We start from the raw sequence: 19,695 nt of genomic DNA on the forward strand, positions 1-19,695 counted from the left end.
GTGAGAAAATATTTTACTTTTTAAGAACAATGATTATGTGGGAAAATGTATTAACCATTGAGTAGAATTCTTTTAAACATTTTAAAATTAAGGTTATTTTGGTATTTAAACATTCTGGTCATTTTGGTGTCCATCTGTCCAGAATTAACTGTTAATGCTTTTTAAGAGAATGTTTGTTTAGATATTGTTATTGTCTAGAGTTTGTAATGATGTTGACCTAAATTCTACCAGGATGAACTCCTCATTGCCTGTTAAAGAATGGATGTATGAAGTACCCAATGCTTCAGTCAATATAAACAAAGCCAGTGTTCTGATGTGCTGTAGGATTGTCTCCACCTGGTTGTCTTCCATGTATCCACAGGGATATGATCCAGTCTTGAATGATTCCCTTCTGGATGATCTCTTCCCCCCGTCTGGTAATGTACATTTTTGGAATGCTCCCATCAAGGTGGGGCTGGGGATTTTCTTAGAGTGATAACTCTTTCTCTCCTCATCGATGATACCATCGTGGATTTTATCCCATTCTGCTTAAGAAGTTAGTTGTTTCTGTTTTCTTTTCCCCTAAAATGTTTTTAATTGCTTATAATTTAATCTTGAATCCCTTTTGAAAAAAATAAAGATGTTCTTTTTCATTTTCAATGTGTTTTTACCAAAAATTATGTTTTTAAAGAGAGGGGGCTAAAAAATGCTGTATTTTTTATATTAATTTATCAAGTGGTGGTGACATGGGATACAATACAATTAATTTAAATGTTTTATATATGCTATATATTAAGTTTTGTGAAAATATTTTTTTTTTTCAAATTCCATTATCTAAAATAAACTTTTTTTTCATTTTATCTAAACAGGGGTGTATTCTCCTTTAATTGTATACCAAATATAACATTTTCTGATAAAACAAAAAAGTAAAGTTTAATCATAATAGGGTAGCGAAATACATATCAGCAAAACAAATAATTCTGTCGGAACATGGAAAATAATTATGGAGAGAAAGAGTTAAATGGTTAGCACAAAATAAATGGTTAGCACAAAGCATCAAAATGATTTCCTTGTTTGTGTGATGGGGATGCATGGATAGAAAGAATTTATAAAGCATACTATAAAGTATTGGATAGAAAAACAGCTATCTAGTAAAACACAGCTTTTTGTAACTTAATGGATCTAATTTGAGCGCTCTTAAAATAATTCCTCATTCTTCTTATAGATTACAGATGTGACTTCAAAAGAGAAGATAATTATGGGCTACCCATTTCATGTGTTTATCTAGTCATGCATGTCGATCAGTGACTTAAACTCTGCCAAGTTGTTGATTTAATAGAATCCTACAGATAATTATTACCATGACATACAAAGCCATTTTAAGCCATCTGAAGTCTGTTATCCATTTGGCTCCCATTTTTTTTTGTTGGAATATATGAATATCATGTTTAATAGTTTTGCATTTATTTCCATTAAATAATACAATTTTAAAGGCACTTACATGCACACATTCCAAATGCTTTGAGACAGGTAATGTAGAATTAATCTATATATGTGGACAAAGGCTTATGAAAGTGTCATGTAGCCAACTCAAGCCACCAGCTCCCCCATGTAGCCAACTCAAGCCACCAGCTCCCCAATGTAGCCAACTCAAGCCACCAGCTCCCTCATGTAGCCAACTCAAGCCACCAGCTCCACTTAACATTATTTGTGTCATCTTTTTTTTTTGTTTAGTTTAAAATAAAATCAATCACTTTATGATAAAGTAATAATTATTTAGCTATTGTTTTTTCCTGATTTCTCCTGAAATCAATCTATTGTAGTGCATCTTAAGTCATAACTTTATTTTTTTTTTCCTGTAGGTGAATCGTCTCATCAAAGTTATCCTCTTCTTGAAATTGGACTGAGTGGGCTTGAGTTCAAGTCCTGTAACAGCCCATTGGTCAGTGCGTGTGTGGGCAGTCTGTCACTGCTTCATGTCTTCCTCTACAGTCCAGGTAAGAGCATGGAGCAATCTAGGGCTGAAAGATTTCTTTATCTCTAGACTAGGATCATCCTCAAGACAATTAGATTTAAGGCTTTTCTGTGTTGACAGATTATAATAGAAATAAACAATGTAACACATTTTTTGGTGCTTGATCAGTAACTGTCACGGTCATTTGGATCTTGATGAGGAGGGATCTTGAATAAACTTTGCCTCTTTGTCGGATGGTGCTGAGATCTCACAACCGTGATGCCGATGATTCTATTGGAAGATGGTGCTAAGTAGTGCTAATTCATCTAAGGTGCTGGGAGGTGCTAATATATTAGACCTTTCTTGAAGATGTCAGCTGATTAGATGAACTTCTGTGACTTGCCGGGGATTATATATGATGTATCTATTTAACTATCGACTATTAGATTCAATGAAGAAAATCCTCTCAATTCAAATACAGAAACTTTTAATTTAAAACTTGGAAACACGATATGTACAGTATTTTACAAAGTAAACTGTATCTAAATGAAACATTCAAAATATTACTACTGGATTCTAAGTGACTACACTTTCTGAATATTCACACGAGACTTAATAACAATAAACGTCTTGCTTGGATGAAGATCTACCTACGCCTGAGCCAAACCACGCAATCTCAGGATCTCGTTATAGTCTCGGACAAACAACCAATTAAATTACAGCTTACTGTCATGTGACTAAAACGTCTCTTGTTCTCTAGCTCGCATCTCTAACCAATCAAATACTTTTCTGTCAAGCGTAAGGTGCATGCTCGCTGCGTGATTGGGAAAAACTTGTGGAAAACCCTGCTAATTAGGTCTGAAATTCAACTTCAACCCAAGACATATTTTGATAATAATGAAATAAAATAATGTTTGACAATGATACGTGACAGTGACAAATATTTTGAATATCCAGGCATTGCAGGTAAAATGTCAGTAATTCCCATCTTATATGGTCCCAACGATACCTCTAAGATCTGCAACCCAGAGCTCTTCAAGCAGCCTGTGCTGGACAAGTCAGAGTTACATTGTGACTGTATTACTGCTACATTTCAGAAACCAAAGCACACAGGAGTCAGTGAAGGTACTTTTAGTACTGTAGAAAATATAAGTTGTTTGCACTTGTATTATTCTCTATACCAGAGGTTCTCATACTTTTATTTGTGATATCCTTTCCCTTCCACATCACCAGCCAGCAGGTTCTACTGCTGTCCATAGCTTTCCCTGTCACTACCTCTCACCTCTAAGGCTACCTATTCCAAATTTTCAAAATCTATGTCCACTCCCTTAAGATGACATGGTATTATATTCACATAACTGTTGGGCAACCAGTTTTTGTGGTGCCTGTCACAGATTGCCCATTGAGGATCACTTTAAAGAGATATTCTAAGCAGTAAAGCATTCGAACTTTATAGTAGCAGTAAAGCATTTAAACTTTATAATAGAGGTGAAACATTCAAACTTTAAAATAAAGGTAAATTATTTAAGCTATGTGAACCAGTATTATAAAATAATTTTGATAAATTTGATTTTTTAAAATTGATTTCTTAGCTCAAGCTCTGGCCCTTGTAGACTGTCAGGGCCTATGTTTCTGGCTGGACCCTGGCCTGATCTCATGGTTCCACTACTGCCCTCAACCTAGGCCTGGGCACAAGACAGAACAAATTGCAGTCACCCTTGACCTCTCACTTGCTCAGATGACCTCTCCTCTGAATGCCGTCTCTCAAGGTAATTGCACATTTAGCAGATATTTTTGTTCTTATAATGGTTATTGGTGCTGTGAATGTGGTTTTGATATGAGTGCCTTTCTTATCACTTCTTCATTGCAATAATTATAATAATTACACTACTTTCAAGAATAACATTAAGACCTACTTGTTTAAAACTTTTTTGGATAAGTTTGTCATTTTAGCTCTTGTGTTTGTAATGTTATTAGAGCGCCTTGAACCTACATTTAGTTTGTTAACAGTGCTTTATAAATAAAATGATTATTATTACTATTAATAGTAATACACATGTGCACTGTTGTAAATGAATTTTACACGAATGTTGCACTTCACTGTAGATTTCCTGTAACTCAAACACTGAAAATGCTTTGATGAATGTGATGAGGCACATGACAACTTGTAGGTCTGTTGCTTTTGTTGATTGTGAATTTCAATGTTTATTTTCATTCAGGAATTAAAGATTATACATTTCAAACCAAAACTGTAACTCATGTTAAACACACTGGTCCCATCTTGTCTTTATAACTCCCAAGCATTGTAGTTGTTTTTGTTGGATAAAGAGTAGAAAAAAAAGTGTGATTATGAAGGATTCTCAGTTTGAGTCCTTCAAACTCGCGCTTTAAATAACATCTGTTCCATTCGCCAGTTACATGATACACTAAATGACTTCTAGCTTCAGCCACTGAAGAATGGTATGCATTTAACTTACTAGATTGATAGCTTAAACAATCAGGTATAACTTCTAAAAGGCTTGAGGCTGTTTCCAATAGAAAAAAATATTATTAACTAGAGCATTTCTCTTTTAAAAAGATTACTTTGTTAATCTATGAGTTTGACAACAGCATTAAATTGTCTAGCCTTATTCACAAATTCTTAACAAACACCCTTGAGTCATGCTGTGCTTCCCTATCTATTCTATACAACTTATGACCTAATCCGAATCAAACATGAAAATCATATGATTGTATTTTACGTTGTTTTATCTATGGACATCACATGACCTTTTGTTTTGGTGAATGAGGTCCATTAATAGTCTCGTTATAATCTTTAAATATGAATTAAATATGGACCATTGAGTCAATCAAATACAAATCTTCATTCTTTCCCTCTGCCAGCCTCAGTACACTCCACCAGCTCCCCTTCACATCCAGGTATAAGCCGCCAGCAGACATCCACCTCCCAGCCGCCACAAGGAAGGTCATCATCCACCACAGAAGAAAAAGACAAGGAACCAAAAGAGCCAGAGAAAAAGACATTGGGCCAGACCCTGGCTCAGTATTTCCCTCTCCTTAGAATGTTTCATGTCCAGGTAAAACAATGAGTGCACTTGACTTGCTCTAAGCCTAGTAAGTCTACTTAATCTATGTGAACCTTTGGGCTTTACATAGTAAAGTAGATCTAGTAACAGAAATCACAAAGGTTATTGAAGTGATTTACTCTATAAAAGTAAGTAGTAGTAAAGTTCCCCTTTCAGACCTTGTGGTCTATAGGGCAGATGATGTAAAGGTCATCTTTTTCTGTGGCCCATGGTTAACGAGGATGTCATTTGTCAGTTGTTAAGAGTAACAAAAAAACTAAAACAAATTAATTCCACTTATCTTATTCATGGCAAACCAGTAACACAGACTAAAAACGCAAAATACCTAGGTGTTATAATAAATGAAAAACTGTCATGGAATCCACATATTGATGAAACTACAAAAAAATCAAACAAAGCATTAGGATTTATTAAAAGAAATTTCTATAAATCAAATAAGAACATAAAACTAAAATGTTATTTAACCTTGGTTAGGCCAATAATAGAATATGCATCCTCTGTTTGGGACCCCTCAACTCAAGAAAACATTAAGAAACTAGAACAGACACAAAATAGAGCAGTGCGATTCATAACAAACGAATATTCACATTTGACTAGAGTAACACCTTTAGTAAAATCACTAAATTTAGAAAGCCTTCAGGACAGAAGGCTCAAAAGTAAAGTAGCAATAATACATAAAACACTGAACCATAATCTTCAAATACAAAAACAAAATTTTATAAAATACTCTGAAAGACACAAAGATAAAGGCACATTCCTCGTCCCATATGCTAGGACAAATTTGTACAAATACTCCTTCTTCCCTAGTGCTATTAGAGCATGGAATGGGTTGCCTGAGCTAGCCAGGAAAACCAGTGACTTGGCAGTTAAGTCATTGGTTAATATGCATGACTAAATGCATGACGCGTAGGACGTAATCATCTTCTTTTTTGAAGTAACGTCTGTATTATATAAGATAAGATAAGAAGTCATGTGGCCAGCCACAATGACCAACTGCCTTTACTTTTCTCCAACTAATGTCAGGTACCCATTAGAGCAGGGTGGACTCAGAGGTGCTCAAAGATCCCATAATTAAAAATCCCAGTTTTCACTAGGATTTAAACCCAGGACCCTCAGAAAGCCAAGTGCTTTACTGCTCAGCCACAGCACCTCCTTATTTACTGTATACATGCATTTAAAATATGTTTTGAGAAGTGCTTGACTAACGTAATTTTTGAGGAAATCTTTTTTTATTTAAAATAATCATTCTGTATTCGTTCATCCAAACTTTATTATAAATTTATGAGAAAAAGAATTTCTGTTTCTGGTTGTCAGTATACATTTTTTTTTCGCTATTTGGATAAATTAGTTTTTCTAGTTTTGCACTATTATACAAATACAATTTTATGCATGTAACAACATTGGACTCTTTTTCCTCTTTTATTCTAGATGGAGCTGAAACCATGTGCCATATTCTTGCCCAAAACTGGTGTCCCCAACACTGAGTCCAGTTCAGACATCCTGACCATTGTCCATCAGGCACGCCATGCTGGGAGACTGTCTGACACTCTGGTCATCTGTCTGCCTTCAATCACAGTGACCAGCACTATGACAAAACCAATGAATGTCATCCAAGATGTGCCTGTTAGATCCATTCAAGGTTCACTCATAGGTGTGTTTTAAATGAACTATTATTTTTATCCTTTCTATATGTTTTACATATAAAAATGAAATTGAGATGTTTTGTTTTTGTAAGTTGTGGGAATGTTTGATATTATTATTCAAAAAAACAAATTTTTTTTTTTGCAGGTGAAAAGTTACCTTGGTCTGTCAAAGTTAGCAACTTCTGCATTTATTCCTTAATGTCTGGTCGGAGTGATCCACTATTTTTAGTACACCCTGTGGATGTCATGTCTACATTGGCAGTTACCTGCAAATACAATCCCCCAACATCTGAGGTTATTAGCACCATGGCGCTGTGCCTTCATGTGGATGTAGGCCAGCCCAAACTGGACATAACTGCTGCTCAGGTCAGGCATGGTCACATATCCTCTACCATTTTTAGTCACTGAATTTTTTAATTTTCTTGGGTGACTGTTAGAACCCATTAAGGTATGACTTTACCTTAATTTCTTACTTTCTTAATTCTTAGTCCCTGCATGAAAGAATCTAGAGCCATTATTATACAAAGATAGTAGCATTGTTAAACAAATGATTAACTAATTGTGCAATTATCTGAGATTTTAATTAATAGTAATTTTATAACTAATAATGCAGTTATCTATTTGAACTAATAATTAACAGTAATTTTATAATTAATAGTGCATTTATCTATTTGAGCTTGTAATTAACAGTAATTTTAACTATCCTTGTTAACTAAAATTACTGTATTGTTTACTAACAGTCTAGCTAGCTTTATAACAGGTAGAAGTAATACTATTCTAGCAAAGTTTATACAGTATAGTTAATACAGTAACATTGAAATGGAGTTAGAAGCTTTAGTGTGAACCAAATGATGAACGAACTTGACGACAAGTCTGATGTCATGGTTATTCACAATTTCATTGTAGTGTTATTTGACTTTTTCTCCCTCTTATTCAGCTACACTTGTGTGCCACTGTATCAGAAATGCTTCAGAATGTGGTCAGTAATACCATCAAGATGACCAAAGACTGCACTAGGCAGTTTGTACCAAACAAGGACAAGACCTTGTTGACCCCATCCTTTAGCCACAAGAAGTCAGTTTCATCGACACAGAGAATTGAGAGCATCAAATCAGGTATGGTAGAGATTTGTCCTTTCTCATACTGTTGTTTGTTAAACTATTTCCAAGCTCTTGATTTTCAAACTATTTCCAAGCTCTTGATTCTCAAACTGTTGGTTCAGAGCTGTAATGCAATTTTTTGTCATCTAACTATCACTTCTTCATTGCAAAAACTTTAGTTTTGTGAATGTGATTTCAAAATGAGTTGCTTTGTGATTTTAGGAATTAGTTGGACACCTTTATGTACTTCTTTTTGTGTATTGGGGAAGCAAGGACAAATAGACCAAAGTGATAAAATTGTGTTGCAAGTGAAAGGAGGAATAGACTTGTTGGTGAAGGAGCAGTCTCCTGTACGCTTGTTGGGGAAGGAGCAGTCTCCTGTACACTCGTTGGTGAAGGAGCAGTCTCCTGTACACTCGTTGGTGAAGGAGCAGTCTCCAGTACACTCGTTGGTGAAGTTGCCTGGTCAGGACTCGTGGCTGCATAAACAGTGGTGATGGAGGCACTGGGGATTGTAGCACCATCTGTGACTGTTGTGGGCAAGTCTTGCAGTGTGACTTTAAAGATGAGAAACATGACAATTGTTGCGATGATCTCAATGGGATGTACCAAATTGAAAGGAAAAAGAAAAATGAAGAAACTAGAGAAGTCTGTTATGTGCCTGAGGCTTTTGTTCCTGATGTATCTGCTACAAGTACCTCAATGAGCCGGACCAATTTTTACAATGTTGGTTCTGCATTCAAGCCTGTTGCTGTGGACCTTAAAGACCTCTGCTTGTATGCTGGTGCTCATGAGGGAAATTCAAAGCTCAATAATTGCATCCAGAAGTTTAGCATGAACTGTACTGTGGATGCCAAGAAAACTACCAACAAAGCATTTGTACTTCTGCCGTCATCATTGACATTGGGATAGATGAATGTCAATCAATCCAGGTTAAATCTAAGCTGGCAAGAGGAAGACATCTGCAACTTGAACTTGTTGAGACCTAGCTCTGAAGGATGTTTACATTAGGAAGAAGATAATGGAATGAGGCCCATGAATTTGTTGACATTTGAATACATTTATATAATTTTGTCTGAATTGCCTATTTCAAATTTTGTTAAGTTTTTAATATTAAGTTCTGTAGAATATATTCAATTAAAAAAAATATGAATGATACATTAAAGCTTTGAGATTTTTTTGTGTAGGGCTAATTAACTTATTAGATATTATAAGGTTTTGGTAGGTAATTAAAAAAACAAACAAACTTAAAATCATGGTGAAGACTGGGATTTTTCATTTCTGGATTTAATTTGAAAATGGATACTAGACATTAGTTAAGAAGATAAAGCGGTTGGTCATTGTGCTGGCCACTTGACACCCTTGTTAATCGTCGACAATAGAAACAGGGGACTTTTACAGCATCTGCCCTATACATCACTATAGATAGAATATTATTTGATTTTGATATACAAAATTGTATTGGTAGAATATTATTTTGGGTTTGATATACAAAATTGAAAAACCAATTATTAGTGTAATGGGAGCTTAGATTTTTGAATATGAAATCTAATGTCTTTCTTCCAAAAGTTGATGTGACTGAGCATGTGACCACAGACATCTCCGAGGATTTCTCTCATGAAGGCAGTCCACTTCATGAGAACATTATTGATGACCATGAGGAGGCTGGGGTCAAGCTAACCCTATGGCTGCAGCTGATGTTTCCCAGACTGCAGTTTACTTTGTATGGCTTATGTCCATTTACACAGTTGGGTCAGTATTACCCTACCAGTGGAATAGTAAAATAAAAATATAAAAAATAAACAAAAAAACAACATAAACTTAGAACAAATCTCACTCTTAAAAAAAATATGTTAAATAATAAATTTTTCTTTTGTATTCAATCATACACTCATGCATTTAGCCTAAACTTGAAACATGAATCTACATCTCTAGAAGAGAAATTAGTCATGGAGATAATATAGCACCTAGGGCAGTTTCAATAGAGATATGAACCTGTTCTATGACTCAGCAATGTCAACTAATCAGTAGGAAGCAAATAAAGAAGCTACTCATATAAATGAATTTTCTCATGTGTAGTCTCCCAATACCTGACCTACTCAAAGTTCTGCTATTATTTTTACTCTCAGCTACAATTAGGCTTGTATAATAAATATAAAGAGTGTTCTCAAACCAGACAAAGGCCATGACATTATATAGTAACTCTTTAAACATTCATCAATTAGGAAACAATAAATTTAACATTATAAAGATATAGTAAGGATGCATTTTAACTAATTGTAACTATTTATATAAATACTTTTTAAACTAGTGTCTGATTGCCGTAGTTCTTTCTAATTCCCCCCACTCCCCCACCCCCCAACCGTATTACTATTTTCTCTCTAAATCCACAAATAACAAAAAAACAACAACAACAAAATAACAGAGAGTGGATTGTCTGTTTTTATGGATCACTTTGACCTCTCCATGGATTCTCAAAGTGTTTACAGCAAAGCAAAGGTGACTCTGGGGTCAATCAGCATCCAGCATGCTGTGAAAAGGTTGGTGTTTTTTTTGTTTCTTTTTTCTATTTATGGGATATGGAGTTGTCAAATAGCCTTTTTGGAGACATCTTTGAATTTTAGTATATCCTTAAATCTACCCTATAATATTATTGAATGGTCCTTAACCTGACCTTATGATCTTGGGTTTTGTAGGAAAAATTTTGACAATATATAATAGTCATACTAATATATGCTAGACAATGTATAATAATTTTATATTCTTAACCTGACCTTATGATTTTGGGTTTTGTAAAACTTTTGACGATATATAATAGTTATACTAATATATGCTAGACAATATATAATAATTTTATATTCTTAACCTGACCTTATGATCTTGGGTTTTGTAAAACTTTTCACGATATCTACAAGTTATACTCATATATGCTAGACAATATATAATAATTTTATAATGATCATGTTGCGTCTTTAGGATATGAAGATAAGCAGCATCGTTGGAGTTAGAAATGGTAAAAGGTCTCAAAAAATTGCATCCCACTATTGTACTTTATAGAATGAAAAGAAATGACTGGAATGAAAAGACTCCAGAATCAGTATTTCTCTCCCTTTATCTCAACAGAACTTTTTCAAACAGATTTATAACCCATAATTACTTGTATTTTCAGCATGTAACATTATTTAAAAAAACAATAACTCATCTAATGTATTATTGTTTTTCTCACATGCAATACAGCTTTTATTTGATTACTTTCCTTTAATTTCCTTAGTGGAGGAACTTGGTGCTGGACTGATCCAGACGGTATAGTCTTGTCCTTCTCCCATCATCTGCCTTCCAATTTGCACCTGGCCACCAACAAGACCTGGATAAGTGAAGCCAGTTCCCTAAAGCAAGCCCTGCACCCTGAAAACTCCTCATCCAGGGGAGACAAAAAGCATGGGGTCCTCTCAGTCACCTTCACCCGTGCACTCTGCAAAAATGTCAAGAAACGCCTGAGGAGGGCCAACATTGAGCTGCCCCCTGTGAATGAACTGGAATCGCCCATGGGGCTTACCAGTGATGGAGAATACCAGAGTTGTAATAAGCTTGAATCCATGGAAATGTATTACCACCAATACTTGTCAGAGTTTTGTGTGAAGTCAGAGCCTTTTGACATCATTCTCAGACCGGAGGTCATCCTGCTCATCACTGGGCTGCTCAATGGGATGGTGAAGGGAGAAAAGAAAAAACTTGTCCATCCACCGTCTGTCAAACTAGAACTCCCGGTACAGTCAAATTCAAATGTTGCAGAGTCAACCAGTGTCCACAACTTACCTTTAATTTATGCAGACCTTGGAAAAATAAGACTTTTCTTACTCAAATCTGACCATGATCACACTAAGGATATGTACAAAGCATCACAAAATGTAGGATCTGAAGATGGCAGTTCTGCATGGGCTGCACACAGTATAGATTCTAAAAACCCTCAGGATAAAGTCTCAGCTTGTGAGGAGACACATGGAGCTGAATGTAAACCTGCCAGTAATATCTGCTGCGCTATGAATCATGATTTTGTGGTTGCTCAGATAAACAGCTGCTTGATACAACCTCATGCTGAAAACCCATTACCCAGGTTAGTACTTAGATTTATGTTCATGCTTGTTTTGATGAGTTAATTAATGTCCATTAATACTATAAAATGAATGTGTTACCAGAAGTCACTCTTGTGATGATTTCTGTTTCTTTATTGCCTGATATTTCTTCTTATCTTATCATCTTGCCAGAAATGTCTATAAATAACTTGGCAACAAACTGAAGCAACGTCTGTGTTCTTTTCTGACTTCTATAGTAAACTTCTTCAAACTAAACAAAGACATAGACTTTCAATTCAATATCAATTTGATTTAAATATCTTGATAATGTTAAACTTTTTACTAATACAACTTCAACTGAACTTATCATTTAAACAACTTAATGATAAAACTTTAACTAGTGGACTATGACCTAGAAACTAATGTATGCCATTTTTTTCCCTGACCTCTTTCCCTGTTTGGATGATTATAATTAACCTGTGTTTGTTCTGTGTCTTCTTGGCCCTGACCCCTGCTTCTAGAAACTCTAACAATTCTTTATGCCAAAAATATTCATATTTTGTATTCTCTGACTTTTCATCTTAATAATAATGTATTGGAAGATCCTTCAGAAATAAAGTTTTTATTACATTTATGTCCTAACCTCCTTTTAGAGAGCAGGGAATGACAGTGGGCAATAATATGAGGGACATACAACATGACAAGGCAGCTATTCAAAAAAGCATTAATTTGTGTTTATATTGAGATATGACTGCACAATGTCTTATCATATTGTTGAATAGCTATAATGAAGAGATCAGTGTTTGTCTTCTTCATTTGTTTATAGCTGACGAAGGCCTCATGTCCCAAACACCCTTTGTTTTTATTTGGATCCAGCAAAGTTTTCTGTATGTGCCTCTATTGTATTTTTCAAAACAATTGTTCACCCAGACATCAGTAAATCTTTATATCAAATCAAATATATGTTAAAATACAATGTTAAAATGATTGTTCCTTTCTGGTATGTTTAATTTCTGTTTTATTATATCTACTTTATGTCATTTTCTAAATGTCTGCTAACATTTTTTTTTCTGTGACGATATTTTTTTGCATTTTAATGTTTCTCTTTGAATACTCTAGGACAGCACAGCAGAAAGATGTATTCATGTACGCTGTCCAAGCTGGGTGGACACATCAACCTGGCTCTGTAATAGAAGATAGACAGTACCAAATGGATGTCAGAGGAATTTCCTTCTCTTCCGGTAGATAGCTTTCATTATCTATAAAACCACTATTTCCTTCTCTTCTGGCAGATAGCTCTCATTATCTATAAAACTGCTATTTCCTTCTCTTCAGGTAGATAGCTTTCATTATCTATAAAACTGCTATTTCCTTCTCTTCAGGTAGATAGCTTTCATTATCTATAAAACTGCTATTTCCTTCTCTTCAGGTAAATAGCTTTCATTATCTATAAAACCCCTATTTCCTTCTCTTCTGGCAGATAGCTCTCATTATCTATAAAACTGCTATTTCCTTCTCTTCAGGTAGATAGCTTTCATTATCTATAAAACTGCTATTTCCTTCTCTTCAGGTAGATAGCTTTCATTATCTATAAAACTGCTATTTCCTTCTCTTCAGGTAAATAGCTTTCATTATCTATAAAACCCCTATTTTTTTCTCTTCTGGCAGATAGCTTTCATTATCTATAAAACCACTATTTCCTTCTCTTCAGGTAGATAGCTTTCATTAACTATAAAACCCCTATTTTTTTCTCTTCTGGCAGATAGCTTTCATTATCTATAAAACTGCTATTTCCTTCTCTTCAGGTAGATAGCTTTCATTAACTATAAAACCACTATTTCTTTCTCTTCTGGCAGATAGCTTTCATTATCTATAAAACCACTATTTTCTTCTCTTCTGGCAGATAGCTTTCATTATCTATAAAACCACTATTTCCTTCTCTTCTGGCAGATAGCTTTCATTATCTATAAAACTGCTATTTCCTTCTCTTCAGGTAGATAGCTTTCATTATCTATAAAACCACTATTTCCTTCTCTTCGGGTAGATAGCTTTCATTATCTATAAAACCGCTATTTCTTTCTCTTCAGGTAGCTTCATTATGTATAACAGTCAGTTAGTTCAAACTCTCCTTGAAATATTTCTAAATGGCTTTTATGACTCTTTTTTAACTGAGCCCCAGACTCTGAGAGTAAACTCATCAGCAAATCAAGATTCTTTCAAGAAGAATTATATTGTCACTTGTTTTACTACCGGGTAATTTGTAGATTCACTGGTACACATGTTTGTGCAACCTGATATTGGCTTTTTTCACACAACACCTTGAATAAACAGTTTAGTGTTGTAAAAAAAACAACAATTTAATACATTGGTTTGGAAAAGGAAAATAAAATTTAGAAAAAAATTAGACTTTGATATGGGAATCCCCTTTACTCAGTGAAGAAAAGTCCTGGGTTAGAATCGCTGTGTAGACTGGGATTTTGAATTTTGGGATTTTTATGGTGCCCCCTGAGTCCACCCAGCTCTAATGGGTACCTGACTTTATTGTGGGAAAGTAAAGGTGTTTTTTTCATTGTGTTGGAGACATCAGACCCTGCTCATTAACCATTGGCCAACGAAACAGATGACCTTAACCTGACCTTATGATCTTGGGAATCTGCTCTATAGATCGCAAGATCTGATATGTCAACTTTTAACTACTATTTGTGTCAATTTAATCTTGTTTTTGGAATTTTGTGACGCCTAATCAATAACAAATGTTCATACATTAATTAATAACAAATTTAAAAGTAAGCCATTTATTTATGACAGGAGTGTGGCAAGAGCTGATTTATGAAATGCGTCAAGCAGCGCTCAGGAAGCCTTCTACCAACTCAATGGTTCAGATCCCGGCCTTGGACTGGAACACTTTCTTAATGGACAGGTTTGGATTTTTTATATATTTAAATCCCTATTTTTGAAAGTAGAAAAGCTCAGTCATTTCTTCAATCAAAAGTTCTTAAAGTAGGGCCACCACCTTTAGAAATATCTTTTTAATTTAATTAATTTTTTTTATCTACTAGAAGTTTTAAAGATAATTTTTAATTGTGCAAATAATTTTTTCAAAACTATAAACTGAAATTATCTAAAGAAATAGTAAAATTTATTGCAGGAAAATTGTAAGACTAATGGAAAACTGGCTCAATACAGATAATAAAACATTCTTGAAATGATGAAAATAATTAATAACTGCTAAGACTAAGAGAGAGACAGGGCTGATTTATAGGATTTGTAGCTTTGTTAAATATTGGCTTTAAAAATATTTTTCTCTTGTACTTATTAAATTGAAAATAGAGAAAGAATTGTTTGAAAAAAACAACATTTTTTTAATGGACATTTTTTTACAGTCCATCGCATGAAAGAAAAGAGATCCAGCTCCTTCCATTTTCAACTCCATTTGACTTTAGCCTAGTGGTGGCACCTCCTATATCCTATATACCACAAGGAGATGAATCTGACTTAAATAAAAAGGTATGCTTTTTGGCTGTGTGAGTTTTATTGTTCACTGAAGATCCTTATTTTAAGACGGATGTATTTGTCTGGACAGTGACCCCAGATAACCTTTAATTGTCTTGAGCAAATGAGTTTAAAAAGCTGCTAGTCGAGCTAATGACTAACACACAAAGTAATGTTTTCATTTTCTGAATATTTAAAATTACAGTATGCTAGGTAACTTTTAGTACTTACAAGCCTAGCTGGCTAGTCGAAAATGTACTTTGCTTGCAGATTTTGAAGATCAATCAGTTTAAAATGAATTTCACAGCTTGATTTTGTGACACTGGGCATTTTGTGTCATTAAACTGAATTGTTTTCTGTTTAAAGCCCATTATATATGCATATGGAATTTTAAAAAAAAATTCAATTGAAAAAAAAATCTAAATTTAATTAATAATAAAGATTAATAAGTTAGTTAATGAATTAATGGATTTTAACATTATTTTTTTGAAGGCTTGGCTTATCTGTGGCCTGTCAACTGAGCTCAACTTAACATCTGATCTAGATTTGTATATCAGTACCAGCCAAGTAAAACTTATCAGTGATATTGCTGGCCAGATTTCTCTCTGCTTTGTTCCCAAACAAGATTCCATAGCTGCACATCCAACCTTGCCACCAGGTATTACATCTTCTCCTCTCTTGGTGCACAGCAGCAAGAAGGAGCCTCTTTTAGGTGGTGGAGGCTTTGACAGTGGTGTCGAGAGTGACCTGTCCACTTTGACCTTTGACAAGGGTGCTCAACGACTAGGTGGCCTGCGCCAGATTTCACAACCAGTGTCTGTGAGGACAGATGAGCAGAAGTTATCAGGTCTTACTAAAGATGAAATGGGTGGCACTACTAATATGTTGTCTCTGTCAACTCCACTGGACATTTTGGTGACGGCAAGCAGAATATCTTGCAGTGTTTACACATACAAGGTAATTTTATATTCTGTTGATTACTTCACAATCTAAAACAGCATTATCTAAATATATTTATTTTGACATATTTTAATTAATATATTTAATTTTAAAATAAAGTATCAAAGTATGGTTGTTAAAAAAATAAAAACTATTTTTTTTTTTTCAATTTTTTTATTGAGAAAAAAAATCTTCTAGAGGATTATCAGTACTAGTCATTAAATTAATATTATCCATCGTCCTGCATGAGGTATGGACTAGGAAGTAGATTATCTTCAACTCTGAAAGAATACTCTGAAACGTGTAAAACATTTTACAAACATTTTTATTATTATTTTTCTAATTGCTTCTTTGATGCTATTGCTTGAAGTGATATGGTCAACCCTCTTTTATGGGAAATCTGGGAAAAGTTTTTTGAGCTGCCTTTAGGCATTCAGCGAATATGATATGGTTTCAAACTCCAACTCCTTGATAGATAGCAAAGGGGTTTAAACCATTCAGCCACACATTTCACTTAGTTCTAACACAAAAATAATCATCATCATCTTATAATCTTTTTAGATTCTGGAAGAGAAGTTTACTTTAGAGATGCCGGTGTTCACTGACAATCAGCAGACTGATTATGGACCAGCAGGAGCCTTGGGGGCTACCAGAAATAGAAAAGAGTACAATGCCAAAGACAACTTGGAGGACATATTGAGTGGAAAGCCTAGAAGATCTTCAAGCAGCAGCACAGATAAAAATGATGATGTGGATACCAACAACTTTGACCCTGGTGATGATGGGACCTTTAATTTTATGAAAGTAAGTTTGTACAAAAAGTATTAATGTTTACATAAATTCTGGTGAAATGGCAACATTTAAAAAAATTGCCAAAGTAGTCTTCCTACAGGGCACTTTACCAGGTAATAGGAACATTGGTAGAAAAAAAAAGTAATTAAAGGAAAAAGAGCATGAGAAGGTTAATCAACTTTACATGAGATTTTGAAGGTTGCAGAAAATAAAAACTGAAAAGCCAGAATGACTACTGGACAAATGACACCAAAGGGTACAAGTTGTTAACAGTCCAAAGTAACACCGCATAGTTGAGATTAAGTAATTCAAATGCTAATGAAAGGTAACTCTCTTGACCATAAATATCCATTTTAGACAATGATCTTATGGCGCAAGTTTTGTTTCATTACCACAATGGTCTTAGATTTTTTTATGTATAAGCTTAGCAAGCTATAAAAAATTGTTATCATATATTCAATAGCATTGAGATCTTAATGGTAAAGACAGAAGTGCAGACAGAGAGACCTCACAAAAATATTTTGGCTTTTCCCTTTACTAAGGTGGCTAGCAATGTTTACATTTTAATTTTGATACCATCATTTTCCATACAACAAAATGATTTGTTGTGTTAAATCTCTTCCCTCTTATTGTATTATTTCAGTCCCATGCAGAGGACAGTTTGAAAAGAATTCTACCAAAGGGGAGTGTATGTATTGTGCCCTTCGTCTACCTGTATGTCACGCAGCCCCACTGTCTTGTTTCCAGCCACAGTGAGAAGGAAGTAAAGATTGAAGGATCATGTTATGATGTTCTAATCAAAGGGTCTTCAGACAAGCATATCACTGCTGGTATGTTTGTTTATATTTAACGCTTGTACAAAGTCATCAGAATTCTTATCTCTAGAAGTTATATACATTGAATATCTTGCATGACAGAGTCATAGACATATAATGTCTAGTTGAAATTTGTTATTTTACATTACATAGTTATAGTTTTTATTTTTTTAGAGAGTAATAATCACAATAAAATCACAAAATAAATGAAAATTTATACATTCACTATATTTCATGGGATTTTGATACTGGTAGATTTTTGAGATTGCTGATTCCTTGGAAAGTGAAAGCTTGTGTGAAAGATAGTATGAGGATCATAAGCTCTGATTGGTTAATTAAATAAAAAAAATCTTCAAATCTGGCAGAGTACAACCATTCACTTACTATTAATAAATAAATGCTGTTTATACAGGAACCTAGCCTAACTTTAGCATATATATATATATATCACAGTCAGTAACTTTTGGTACATCACTACTGCTGATCAGTTTTGTTCTTGTTTTCTCTGGCATTTTGTTAGAGTTCTCACTTTGAGTCAATCTTCTTCTCCATGTTTTTGTGCAATGAAGTATTTTCCTAAAATTCTTTCAGTATAAAAAAAAATGCATATGTTTACAAACTAAAATTGTTCATAAAATGGATCATAGAAGTTAATTATCGTTTTATATCTCCTTACCATTTCAGTTGATGAACTGCACACTTTGCCTGATTGCTCTGACTACAATGTCCACTGGATGGAGACCAGACCTGGTCAGGTCCACCCTTACACTGGCATACCACCATCCTTGCTGACCATCAGATTCTCCATCCAGCCATCAGTACCAGGTGAGAGTTTAGTTTGTCATCTACAGTAGAGAAACACAAGAATCCAATTTAAAAACTCAATGCAAATGTACCAGTGTATACTTCAAATACAGGAATATATATGTATATATTAAATAAAATGGCTACATTTAATCTCAGCCCAGCATGCTGAAATAAATATATCCTAAGCTCAACATGCTGAAACATATCCTTAGCAGAACATGCTGAAACATCCTTTGCCCAACATGCTAGCATAAAAACTGGCTGGACATTTTTGTCTTATCTTTGAAAATAATGTTAGAATTTCTGTGAACTAACATAAAACTTCAGAAGTTTTCTCAAACTGAATACAAAATTAGAGACAGATAGACTTGGGAGATTGACAGAAATAATGAAAGCATCAGTAGTCTAAAGGGCAGAGGATATACATTTCACCTGTTAACGCAGCCAATGGTTAAATAGTACAAAAATTTTTTCTTTAATTATTTTAATTCAAACAAGCGTAGAGAAACAATAGATAATTAATATTGTAAAAGTGAAATATACGTCTTGATTCAACCAGTCCACTTATTGTTATGTTTAGATATAAAAAAGAAAAAAACATATGTATCCCAGCATGCAAGGTTCTGTTATTGCAGTTTTTCTATGTGTTGATTTTTTGTTTATTCTGACAGATACTATAAATGTTCAGCTTGATAGACCCTTACGCTTCAAACTGAGCCGGCTGGCTGTGGAGCAAACAATTGCTTTCATTCAACAAGTGACACAAATGTTTGCATCTGTGGAAACAAATAAAGAGAGTTGGGAAATAGGAAATGAAGGAACAGATAAGGAAGAGACACACAGCAAGAGACAACACAACACCAGCAATGGTCAGTAGAACAGTGAATTTACCATAGACTATCCTATGAATCTTTTAACAAATAAGGTTGCCTGTGATGTTTTAATTTTAATCTTCTAGTTCTTTAGACTTTATCCTAGGAATCTTTTAATGAATAAAGCTGTCTGTGATGTTTTA

The 19,695-nt window shown here is 34.3% G+C and overlaps 1 protein-coding gene across 3 annotated transcripts in view; it reads left to right on the forward strand.

The window, feature by feature from the left end:
* LOC106052085 (intermembrane lipid transfer protein VPS13B-like) overlaps positions 1-19,695 on the forward strand; it is a 66,596-nt gene that overhangs the window by 13,917 nt on the left and 32,984 nt on the right. For all 3 annotated transcript variants that reach the window (XM_056015226.1, XM_056015227.1, XM_056015228.1), the window contains exons 15-33: positions 232-416; positions 1,842-1,976; positions 2,891-3,058; positions 3,526-3,702; positions 4,817-5,010; positions 6,448-6,670; positions 6,808-7,028; positions 7,600-7,777; positions 9,332-9,514; positions 10,188-10,302; positions 11,034-11,876; positions 12,955-13,076; positions 14,644-14,755; positions 15,219-15,342; positions 15,820-16,284; positions 16,828-17,070; positions 17,702-17,888; positions 18,558-18,698; positions 19,352-19,549. In XM_056015226.1, coding sequence (XP_055871201.1) covers positions 232-416; positions 1,842-1,976; positions 2,891-3,058; positions 3,526-3,702; positions 4,817-5,010; positions 6,448-6,670; positions 6,808-7,028; positions 7,600-7,777; positions 9,332-9,514; positions 10,188-10,302; positions 11,034-11,876; positions 12,955-13,076; positions 14,644-14,755; positions 15,219-15,342; positions 15,820-16,284; positions 16,828-17,070; positions 17,702-17,888; positions 18,558-18,698; positions 19,352-19,549 — 4,214 coding nt within the window. The remainder of the gene's footprint in view (positions 1-231; positions 417-1,841; positions 1,977-2,890; positions 3,059-3,525; positions 3,703-4,816; positions 5,011-6,447; positions 6,671-6,807; positions 7,029-7,599; positions 7,778-9,331; positions 9,515-10,187; positions 10,303-11,033; positions 11,877-12,954; positions 13,077-14,643; positions 14,756-15,218; positions 15,343-15,819; positions 16,285-16,827; positions 17,071-17,701; positions 17,889-18,557; positions 18,699-19,351; positions 19,550-19,695) is intronic.

Source organism: Biomphalaria glabrata, chromosome 17 (assembly GCF_947242115.1).
Source record: "Biomphalaria glabrata chromosome 17, xgBioGlab47.1, whole genome shotgun sequence".
Taxonomy (NCBI): Eukaryota; Metazoa; Mollusca; class Gastropoda; family Planorbidae; genus Biomphalaria; species Biomphalaria glabrata.